Source organism: Lepisosteus oculatus, chromosome 11 (assembly GCF_040954835.1).
Source record: "Lepisosteus oculatus isolate fLepOcu1 chromosome 11, fLepOcu1.hap2, whole genome shotgun sequence".
Classification (NCBI taxonomy): domain Eukaryota; kingdom Metazoa; phylum Chordata; class Actinopteri; order Semionotiformes; family Lepisosteidae; genus Lepisosteus; species Lepisosteus oculatus.
In genome coordinates, this window is record NC_090706.1 from 32,913,152 (window position 1) to 32,925,247 (window position 12,096).

A 12,096-nucleotide genomic window follows, 5' to 3' on the forward strand; every position below is an offset into this window, starting at 1 on the left:
ATTAATTAAGTTGGGCAGTTCCCATTCATAAAGTTTAATATGTGCAAACTTACTACAGATTATGTGTAAACTATATTACCTACAGTACAAGAAATGTATTATTCCCTGTGGTTTGCTCTGTGACATTCATTTAAATTGACCTGAATTGAAAAAGCAGTGAGTAGATATCCAGATCTCTTCTTATCTTTTTAACTGGCATATTTTAACCACTAACTCTCACTGGTTGGGTCTTAGTATTTGGTTTGAATAGAAAAGATGGCTCTTTATATTCTGCTCCATATCAGGAAATATAAAAAGAATATAAAAATACTGTGATACTAAAACAAGCAGAGTGTGTTGAACAATCCCTGGTGAAAAAGGCATGCCAAATGAGTTATGAGCACTCATCTGGAGGTCTTGTCAGTTCAAAGCACAGAAGCCACTCACCAGAGACTCTGGATGTGGAGGCCATGCACTTTTGTTTGAAAGCATGCTTTTGCATTTCAGACCGGTCTAGTATATATGTAAGAGTTAAATATGTGATCAGCCCTCTATGGGCAGCAATGTAGAGATCAATACCATCTGTTTTCTTCTGTTAGATTGATGGAGAGCTGCCACTTGGAATATTAATGCTTTCACACTGCTGTGATCGATTCAGAGACAATTGTGTATGCTATTGTCTATTTTATTTAATTGTTTATCGTACAGCCATTTATGCGGAACTGGTGGTATGCACCATTTTCTTGGACTTCCAGAAAGTAGATAAAGATGTGGCTTCCAGAGTGTCGAATTGTCCTGCTGTTGAATCAGATGTTTAGGGTGTTGTCTGCATGTCAGCTCTATGTTATTTTGTTACATAATTGATGTTAATGCACTTGAGTTAATTTATCAAGGTAAGTCACTTGTAACTGTATTGTATACAAAATATATTTTTTGTCTCTATAATTGAACAACATTGTGGGACCATGCTTACAAATGTAACATATATCTTTTGCGTTTCAAATATAGCATCATATCTGTATTTCTGCATACTTCTTCTTACGGTTTTACATACATTTGATTCCTTATTGAAAGAGTATATCATGACAAGGCCTCATGGCATTTATTTCAAGAAGATTATGTCAGTGCCAGAAATCCTGCAGACTGAACGGGCTATCCTTAATATTATAGTTGTCTAAGCATAACATGAACAAGAACATTGAAGATGTGGCCATAACTCTTCGGGTTTTTTGTAGACAGTAACATTTTGAGATGTATGCCATATGTGGTCACTGATTATTTCAGTTTATACAACTGTAGCCTGGTCCCAATGTTTCTGCATGCTAATAGTTTGTAGTGGCTGCTAATTATGAAAATGTGCCTTTTATTTAACATTTCAACTTAAAAGAGTATTGACATTTCCTAATGAAAAGAAACATTGACATCTAAAATTTGAAGTTTTTATGCCCATATGTTCCAAGGATTTTTTTTTAAGTTTTGTTTCTCAATGTGATCTTGTTAAAGAAGAACTGAGCATGGATTTCCTCTCATGAATTCCATCCTCAGGATTGCAGCTGCAGTTCCCATTAAAGTGTGTGCTGCAGATATGACATGACTAATTAATGAGACAATATTTGGTTTAAGGAATAAGCATAAAATCCCAGCTAAGGGTACTCCTGTTCTTCTTTTGCAGTCCAAGCCTCCCAATGCAGACTGGCGCTACTCTGCATCTTTGAGAGCAGGAATGCAAAGGTAAGCATTTTAAATCTAGTCAGCAGCAGACGACTTTCCAGAAGTCATTTTTGATCTTCATCCTATATCATTGTGCATGGAATATGACAGTTCATGTAGGTTTTCCTCTTTACATCAGGAGTGCTTTGATAATTTATAACAAATATAAAATCTACAGTAAGCGTTTCTTAAGATTTATGGAGAGCTTCAAAGATATCATAAGTGATATTTCATTTGTGTGATTATAGACATAATAATAATAATAATAATAATAATAATAATAATATCAATATATAGACATATACATATAATAAAAATGCAAAGTTACAGATTACACTAACAAGGAAGTGCATCACTTTGAATTTGAAATGGACCTACTGTACTGTATGTCATCCACCAGAGCCACCAGCTGTTGTTAAAATATCTTGGTAACCCTGACTTGCTTCAAATCTAAAATAGATTTTTAATGAGAAGACTTACGTACATTGAATTCCACTTTTAGAGAAAACAAACAAGCAGAACAATCTAATAAATGTCACTTAACCAGTAACATGGATTGGCCCATATGATGTGAAAATGTAGGTCAACTGCATATAAACCATGTCCCAGAGCTAAAGAATCTGCATGCACAGATTTGAAGGAAAGTAGAACTGAAAATTTTAACATTTTTTTACCTTTTTTTGTATTTCAGAAAAGTAAAAATTTGTAAACCCCATTCATTCATTTTAGATAAAGAGTGAGGAGTCAGAGGAATGTTAAAGTTTTGAGACAAATGTGGAAGGGAAAACTTGTTGTCTCCTGATGCCTGCTAAATAACAGCAACTAAAACTGCTTCATGTGGGAAGAAGTGGTGAAAAAAAATAAACACCTATTATTCCAACATGAATAAAGCACAATTAATAGCATTTACACTGAAGAGACAAGCATGCATTCAAAGAAGATAAACATTTAGTAGCTTAATTTCTATTGGCCAGGTTTTTTTGTATTGGATACTGTGCTGAAGTATTAATTAGTGAACCTTGGATATTTAAAGCTAATGAATATTGTTTCACATTCTTAAAATGGCCAACAATGACAGTTTATTAAAGCCATATATAACATCAACATTTTTTATATTAATATTAAATTATTTTTTGTAAAAGGTTGATTAAAACATTAAAATGGTTTATTTTAAATATGTAGAAGGCTTGACAACTCCCGCCAAAAGCCCATAATTCTTCATTTGGACTTTACCCTCCTTCATTTTGTGCAGACACCACCCTCTGCAATGCAGTCCTTAAAGGGTTCTTTAATTCCTTTGTCTTTCTTATTTTTTTATTAATGTATGAAATTAACTGTGGATAGATTTCTAACTAATGATAATTCTGAAGCTAATCTCAATCAGAACTGTGTCTTGGTGCAGCCGAATTGACAGCAGATTAAAAAGAAGACTTCTTGAGAGGATCCTTATTGCAGCATTGCTAAAAATAGCACTTCACATGGGTGTTGGTCACATTGTGTGTGCTGAATTGCTGTTTTTGTGGGTGTCTGCACTTGTGCCTGTGATCATGGCTGTGTGGACCTGTAACTGTACTTTTTCTTTGATAAATGCTTGCTTAGAGGTAGATCCATTTCCTGATTCCATGTAAACCATATCAGCGTTGGTACTGTAGGTGCATGGGCTGGGGTTTCAACCAAATGAGCTGAGGATTTAAAGAAGACGTGCAGAGATCTAGGAAGAATATAATTTAACCAACTGGAGGTTGTGTGGGTCCTGTGAAATTCTTATTATGTGCTACAGTATGGAGTAGGTGTTTAGTTTCTTCATCCCTGTGGAAACACTGGAGCCACAATATTGATTTGATTTTAATTGCTTGCTTCTTATTATTCTGAGAAATGCAGCAGAGAACTGACACTGCAATAAAGAACCTGGAGGTTTTGCAGTATTCATTATTTTGTGAAAGGAGACATAAGGTTGCATCTCCACAGAAGAGAAATAATTATGCTTTGATTCAGGACAGGGTTGCAAACATACTCTGAATTTCAGAAACAATTAAATGCTTCATTTTAATGCTTGAATCGCTGGTTAAACTGAGATGAAATGCAAGCTTGAAAAGAGATGAGGGCACATTGTTTGTTGGAAGACAGATTCATTACAGTAATGCTGCTGTTTCATATATTTCATTATAGAATCTGCCACACTGCTGAAAATGTAGTGTGGCTTGATAAGAAAAAAATGTCTTATCAAGTGATAGAATACCTAACGGTCAAAAATAAAATAGGTGAATCTTGATCTGCTTCATTCTTTAATTTACTGCAAACTACCCATGTGAAACAACAGCATTTATTAATTTCTCTTTTTATTTGAATCTGTCTTTATAATGACCATGATTTCATTTCATGTAGTCATTCCTCCTGTTTCATTTCATTGATGGTAGACAGGGGAATGTTTAACTGAGGAAAAATATTGGCATAGTATAGCATGAATACTCAGTGACCTAAGAGACAGGTGGATTGTTCCCATATATTGTTCCAAGATTAGGAATGCATTAAAATAACAACTACATTTGTTTTCTTTGCAGTATTTAACTTGTTAGCACTCCCATGCTGAGGAGCATCATTTAACAATATAATCAGTATCTTTTTATAGTTTTTACCAGATTGGATAAATCTGGTATTAAAATGTGGACATGTTTAAGCAGTCGCAGTTAATGTTAATCACCCTACAAAAAATTAGGTTCCAGGTATCTGCCTAGCATATTCAGATGCATTATTTAATTGAACAAAGTGTCCCATGAGAATCTTCCATGTAATCCAGTGTCTTAGACTACATGGAAACAATGTGACTCATTCAAAGCTTATTTCTTTCATAAAATAACATAAAGCTTTTACTAGGTAACACAGGTATCATTCAATTGCTAAGAACCCTCTGAAGTGAAGGGTTCTGCAGTCACTTTCTACAATATAATATTACCCAATATGAATTCCCTTCCTCTCATATTTCTTATTAAAATGTGTTATATAAGCTATTATTTGTTTAGTATAGTTATACAACATATTCTTTGCATTAAGGCTATTAAACAAGCCTTCCTTACTGTACAGTAAATCCCTGAGTGCATGAACACAATTCCAAGAAATAACATGCCCCCATATTGTTGAAGACCATAATATTGTGTAGAATATTAAGGAAGATCAATTCTCTTGTTTCAATAGTAAAACTATCAAACAACAAATCACTATACTTTTAGCAATCCTCCTAAAGATTTTTTTGTAAATTAAATTGAATTAATTCCTTCTTTGCAAATGGACTTTCACAGTTCAAAAAACAATTTTAGATTCAAATAGCCAGAAAAAATATGTATGAATAAAGTTCATGGTTAGAGCAAGAAAAACATGCTTAAACAGTAGTTCTTCTTGTAATTCCTCTTAATAATTACTTCTCAAATACCCCTTGAGATGACTAAACAAAGAATATGCTTTATTTGGATTTGCAAAATCATTTCTAAGTTAACATATTTTGATTATAAATGTGCAGATGTTCAATGAACACTCTGCATTCTAGTTAAGCATATCAAGACAGCTGGATCTGAAATTGTCTGCAAAAACCACTCGCATGTTGTGTCAGTGAGGGGAATAAAGGATCACCTTGCTTTCTGTGCTTAATAAACATTACTTGTTGCATAACACAGTCAAATTAATTTTAATATTATCCTCATTAAAACACCATAAATACTTGTATTGTGCTTGGCTTCTCACCAGCCCACAACAATTTCTCAAATTCTCTCTTCTCTCTCATTGCATAGCTCACCATTTCTATCTAATATTTACAGTATTTCTGATAAAATATAACATCAATAAAAGGACTAATTTAACAAGAAATTGTTTTTTTAGAAAAATATATCAATACCTTAAATCATGGTGCAAATATTTAAACATAAAAAGTAGGTGCTGAGTTGAGATACTAATTGTCCACATTGTATGCTAATGAAATAAGCGTTATCAAGGTGCAATGGGAACTGCATCCTTTCATTCATTGTCAGCAAATGTGTGAATTTTAGATCTGCTGCTGTAATTTCCAGCACCTTAAAAGGGGATCTGATCAGAGGAGTTATGATAATTGCTGGTCTGTGCTGAAAACCAAGAAAGCCATTTTGAGGCAGACTGAGAGAAAGAAACGCAATTTAAGCATCAGTCCCTGTAGAGATAGCCAGGGTCTTTTAGAGGGTAGAAGAAAACTCCTCATCTAAAATGCACCACTGCCTTGTTTTGCAAAGCAGGCCCTGAAAAATGCAGGGCGACAGAGAAATTGTAGCACCTGTGATGCATACACTCCAGTATACATGCATGGCCTTCCAGAGATACACTCCATTTTGCTGAGAATTGTAAAGCAGAATACAAATGAACTGTTACTACACTTAGACTACAGAAACCTTGCAGTTTTACTCTTTTGAAAAGCCAATAAAACAATGCGAAAATGCAAGGTATTTACATGGCGTTTGATTTCGGTTTCCTTGACCTTGGTTCTCTGTTTTTCCAGTGCTGCAATGGGGTGTGTCTTTGTTGAATTTCCTTGGTTTCTCTTGCAGCTCTGTGCACATGGAAGAGTCAGCTATTTTGCAAGGAGCTCCTGGGGTCCTCGTGCAGAACTGGCCCACAGTGTCCAGTGCAACAGGAGGAGGTACGTGTCCCGGCCCAGAAACGAAAGTGTTAAACCACTAATCTGTCTGCCATTGTAGTTAATTGTAAAATTCTGATCCCTTATCTGGGGTTAGGAAAAAATATCTAGTAAATTGTCATTGACCTCTTCAGCAAATGCACTTTTGTCTTTGGGACTTTGCCAACACCCTCCATTAATATTGGGTGATGTCTCTCCTTTGAAACTACTTCAAGAATTGGTGCTTTTTACATTTGAAATCTAAAAAAAAAAAACAGCGAGGAAAAAAAGAATGATATACTGTACTGTATACTTTTCCAAAGACAATGTTTTGCCACATATGGCAATAGATCACCTTTCTAATGTGATTGGTTATGATCTTTCAGCTTGTTTTATCAAAATCGATAATCCATTATCAGTAGTAAGAAAGGATTTTGGATTTAAAATATTCTGACAACCTTATGGCCTCCTAATAATCCCCCTCTATAAATTGGCTTCATTACTCTGCTCTCCTCCCCACTGATAGCTGATGTGTGGGGAGCGTTCTGGCGCACTATGGCTGCCGTCGCATCATCCAGGTGGATGCTGCACATTGGTGGTGGTGGAGGGGAGTCCCCATTACCTGTAAAGCGCTTTGAGTGGAGTGTCCAGAAAAGCGTTATATAAGTGTAAGCAATAATAATAATAATAATAATAATAATGGAATGAACATTAACAATTGTTTCATCTCCTGTTCCCCCAGTACTGTATGCAAGCAAGTTGATTTTCCTTTGAATATCTATAAGAGCCTGATGTTAATAGGGCTATCTGTAAGTGTTCTGGCAGCTAAACACACTCTAAAAAAACCTTGTCAAAAGATTAGCAGATAATTGTTGGTTTTTTTTTTTGCAAATGTTGTGTTGGTTTATCGCACATTTCTCTGTCAGATTCCAGTGAAATACTTTGGCCGGGACTGCAAGGTCATTGTGTAATGTGCAATAATGATCTTAGTTATACAATCTAGATAATATGAGAAGCGAGAGGTGAATAAGGTTTCCATTTTGCCATAAAGACAGCGCCTTGTGCTCAGCTAAAGTGAAAGATGATTACTTAGAGAGGATACGATCCTTCATCCATTTTGGTGGAAGGGGGCCAGTCATATTGAATGAATGCCAAGTCCAGTTATCATTTTTTCAGCTATATAGAAATACAGACATCCACCTGGGTCTTTGAGGCACCTGCTGACCTTCTACCAATAGAGTTTATTGGCAAGGCATGCACGTGCAGGAAGGGTGACATCAATTTAAGGGGATTAATCTGTACTGGAAACAAATCTTAAATGTTGGGTAGCCATTGAAAAGGCAGGACCAAGATATTGACACCTTGGTGTCATTCAAGCTATTTGCTGATGAAGGATTTGGCCTTGCTAACCTTGGTCCTGGAGATCTACAATCTAGCAGGCCTTGTAGTTCATCCTTAAATTGTCACTTTGTAAAGACTCGAAACACATGTCAGATTTGATTAGTGTAGTAATTCAGTTTATTCAATTAAAGCAGAACTGGCCACCTGTGGTCCCGGAGAGCAGCTAGGTGTTGGTATTTTCATATCAAATCTTATCTCTAAACTCCTCAGATGAGCAAATCACCGGCTGAAATGGTCAAAATGAAACTGTTCTAAGTGTTAAGAAATTGATGAGTTGGGAGTGATCTGTAAAAGCTGCTGGATTGTTGCTTATTAGGACCCTGAAGATGCTTTTCAGCTGCTGTTTTCGTTTTATCCTTAATTAAATGTCTGTGGTTGGTTCAAGAAGATTTAGATTACCTAATACAATATGCTATTTATTTAGCAGGCAGTGCTGAATCAATCATTCTGCAGTGATAGGAGTTATACACTTTGAATAAGAAAATATTCTTCCAAACCACCATTATAGGTGAAAATGGTAGGACGCTCAATTTACAGGGAAATATTGTCAGCCCCAGCCATTTGTGGCTACACAGACCAGAAATGCTCATTACAGCTGATAGAGCCCCCAAATTAAATTGGAGAGGCTGATGCATCTTTCAGGCATATCACATCTGTTTTCCCATGAGCATTTCTAGCGCTCAGTTCTATCAATCAAGTAGATGATATTTGCGATTAATTGAGTAGCTCCACCAGTCAGGAAAGGGTATGGTTTTGTTCTGAACTCTGCAATCGTATTAAGAATCATGCAGCACAGCAGTCAGTGATCAGATTATTCAGAGATCACAATGGCGCTGTTCATAACCTTTGCATTAGCGATTTAGGCCTGACCTCATAAATGTAGTTCATTCCGTGTTGCTGGTGAAACTACAAAAGGTGTAAGGGAGCTAAATGATTCAACCTTAATTGCTTTATTATATGGCCATATATAACTCTTGCTAATGTGTTTTACAGCGGATGATGTCTGTATCTCTTTGACAATTATGATTTTCAGCTGATGGTTTGAAAAATGCATCATGACATACTGCATGTACAGTAGCTACCAAAAAATATTTTTGCCCCAGAGGAAACGGATAATTTATCTAGTTCATGAAATGCATAACAGAGGACCTGGATGAATTGTAAAACAAAAGGACCCTCTGGGAATTGATATTGACATAATCATTTTGGATAATTGTGCTGGTCATCTTGAGTGTTTCCTTGTATAATTATTTTGTAGAGGAGCTTATGTAGATCTTACATGAATTGATGTGCAGCAGCTTGTAAGGAATATTTTTAACTAACTGCATCTGCTAAGAAGGTGTGACTTTGACAGACTGGTACAATTGGCACCAATCATCATATTCCTGGCAAGGGTCACAGCAACCTAGAAGCTATTCTGGATGCACAGGACACAAGGCAGGACTACATCCTGGATGGGATGCCCATCCAATGCAGGGCAACTGCAAACACAGACAATTTAGAGACTCTAGTGAACCCATCTAACAGGTCATCGGCTGGTGGGATAAAAATAAAAAACATGGGAAGCAAGAAAACTTCACAGAGAACGAGCTCCAATTCATAATCAATACCAAGAACTTAGAGCTGTGAGCAACCAACACTACAGTAGCTGCCACACCACCAACAGTTAGCACTTACGCATTTTAAATACATTTTACTGGGGAACTGTTCTATATTAAATTATAAGAATTTAAATGAAAGACTGGAAATGAATGTCATTGCAAATTAACCGATTGTTTGTAATTTACAGTAGGCGTTTGTGAAACTGATGTATTTGCTTTCGAGTTTTTCAATCATTCCTGGCAATACTGCGGGAGTAAAATTGGTTAAGAAAAAAATACGGATGCTAATAAATTAAATCCCAGCAAGTGCTTCAATTCATGCAGAACAAACATCATAAAAAGGACTGTTGCCTAAGCATAGATTACTTGTGAAAACTAGAAAATAATATCACCATAATTTAAAGCAATAGATTAACTTGAATGATATTCTTTAGTTATTAAAAACAAAATGAAATGTGATTCTGAAATGCAACACTTAATCAATATTGCATTTATGTAACTTCCTTCATAGACACAAATCACTGAATACTTTGTAAATATGAGCAGTTAAGCGTAGAAAATTTAATTTGGGCCATTTCAACAAATGGCTTGAGGAGACAAACAAGTCTGCTTCTCTAATTTCTCCGTGGAGTGCATGGTAGGCCTTTACAGGAATGGTACTGTAGCAGCAGACCCTACCGCCAAAATGAGCTCTAAAAGTTTAAACAGCCAGCAAAGACTGGGCATTGGCTAAAACTGGGAATGCCATGTGGAGAACGAAGGGATTGGACAGGAAAGGTGTGGCCAGTTCATTAAGGTTTTGAGGTTTGAGCAGTTCAAATTGCTTTGGAACTTTGTAGGGGAAAAAATCAGAGGCTTTATATTATGAAGAATTTGAGCTGCTGCTATAGTTCCTCTCAGGAGTCTGGCTGTAGAATAGTGGACCCAGCAAAACTGTGCATCATTTAGTATGGAGAAAAGACCAAATCAATCATTTATCTGTCTTTTATCTTTAATAGTCAAGGTCAGGCTGGTCAGAATGCCTCTACTTATTGGAGTACTTGTACATCCTGCTTTCGACGATACTCCATCTTGTTCTGTGTGCTTGTTGCAACAGACAGAAAACAGTCTATGTTTAGCTCAATGCAAGCCTGAATCACATTTATGAAACCTAGAGATTTGCTTCATTGAACATCCACCAGGAAGCAAAATCGGTAACTTGCTCTTGAGATCACATGGGCATTGATGGTAAAAACAAGCACAGCAGGCATTTTGTCGGTGTGTGTGTGGAGTGAGGTATTGTCTTTGTATCTGAAGCAATCCCTTCAAGAGGCTGCAGACCTCTGGAAGGGCGTTACTAAGGAATAGCGCATTGGGCTTCGAGAGTTAGCAGCAGCATTCTCCATCAGCTTGCACTGGCAGTGGGTGAGGCGCACTGGTGCAGTGTAAATGCGGTTTCCAGGGAAACCATTCATACCCTGAATGGAATGCTAAGAGGCAGGGTGACCTATATATAGACGTGTGGTGCCGAGCAAGCGCTGCAGAAACAGATGCAGGTTTGCGGTTTGCACAGGTTGTATGCATCACTGATTTTTCATTACTGGACAGGAGCTCATATCAGCAAAATCCCACTGGAAGGATAAAGAAAATAAGCAATTTGGTGCTCTCATTATTCTAGATATATCAGAAACTTTAAAGGCTGATTTTGCAATATCCACTTGCCACTAAATTGAGCACAGCAATATAATGTATAAATATTTTAAGAGGGGATCTTTCTGATTTTTTTGGCTTCTTCGCTCCTATTAGTATTAGAAGGCCTATGGTGATAAAAAAATAACAAAAGAACGAAAGTAAAATGCACAAGATCAGATTTTCTTACAAGACACCCTGTGTTGAAAGGATCAGCTCCCTTGAATCAGTCCTTTTCTGTAGATGTTTACATGACACCTAATCATGGATTTTTTGCGCACATCTCGAGAGCTGTCTGCAGGCATGCATCAAGAGCACTCGGACAGTAGCTGCTTGAAGGGATGAGCTGATGTGGCATCACTTCTGAAAGGCGTGTGATCAGCTAAAGGCTTAATCCTCACCCAAGCTGTCTGTGTATCTTCGAATGAGGCAAACCAGTTAGCCAGGTGTCCAAGGGAATAGATGATTTTTTTCAGCAAAAAGAAGCCAGCTATTTTTTTTCTAAAGAAATTAGTGATGTACAGTATATACAGTATATGCCTTGCAGAACAGGTGTGGATGAGATTTGGAAAAATGAGGCTGAAAGCAAAACTGCATTGCAGCTCTGGATGCCAAAGTGTACAGAAATTAAGCTGTCAAACAACCACCCAAAGAACCTGGTGACAACTGGTGCACCATATCCTGTGCTAACGTAAGCAGAAACGCGGCACAGCAGATGCTGTTATTTGAAGTCTGCTTTCTGGGAGGATTTCAGAAAACAAAAAAAAAATGGTAAGTAAATCTGTCTTTTCCCCTGGTCCACACTGATTCTGGGCATCTGCTTTCCTGATATGTTGATTAGCTGCTCTCGGGAATGCCTGTCTTCATCATCTGCCTTGTACTCTGGGATTAAGCAATTCAAGGCAATCAAGGTATGCAGAGATCTCTATTCATCCTGCATAACAAATTTACAGGAGAACATGACTTGAGGTTAAACATTTGAAGAAGGGTATTTGAAGAAGTCAGAGTTGCCTTATTGCATTGAGTGTTTTGTTTTCTCATTTTTAATATGGTACACAGCACTCAAAATAATACATTTTATATCTGATTTGCCAAGTTGCCCAA

The 12,096-nt window shown here is 36.8% G+C and overlaps 1 protein-coding gene across 24 annotated transcripts in view; it reads left to right on the forward strand.

Moving 5' to 3' along the window:
* Positions 1-12,096, forward strand: part of LOC102683315 (protocadherin alpha-C2-like) — a 166,407-nt gene that overhangs the window by 143,522 nt on the left and 10,789 nt on the right. For all 24 annotated transcript variants that reach the window (XM_015349732.2, XM_069196125.1, XM_015349742.2 and 21 more), the window contains exons 2-3: positions 1,652-1,710; positions 6,255-6,346. In XM_015349732.2, the coding sequence (XP_015205218.2) occupies positions 1,652-1,710; positions 6,255-6,346 (151 nt within the window). The remainder of the gene's footprint in view (positions 1-1,651; positions 1,711-6,254; positions 6,347-12,096) is intronic.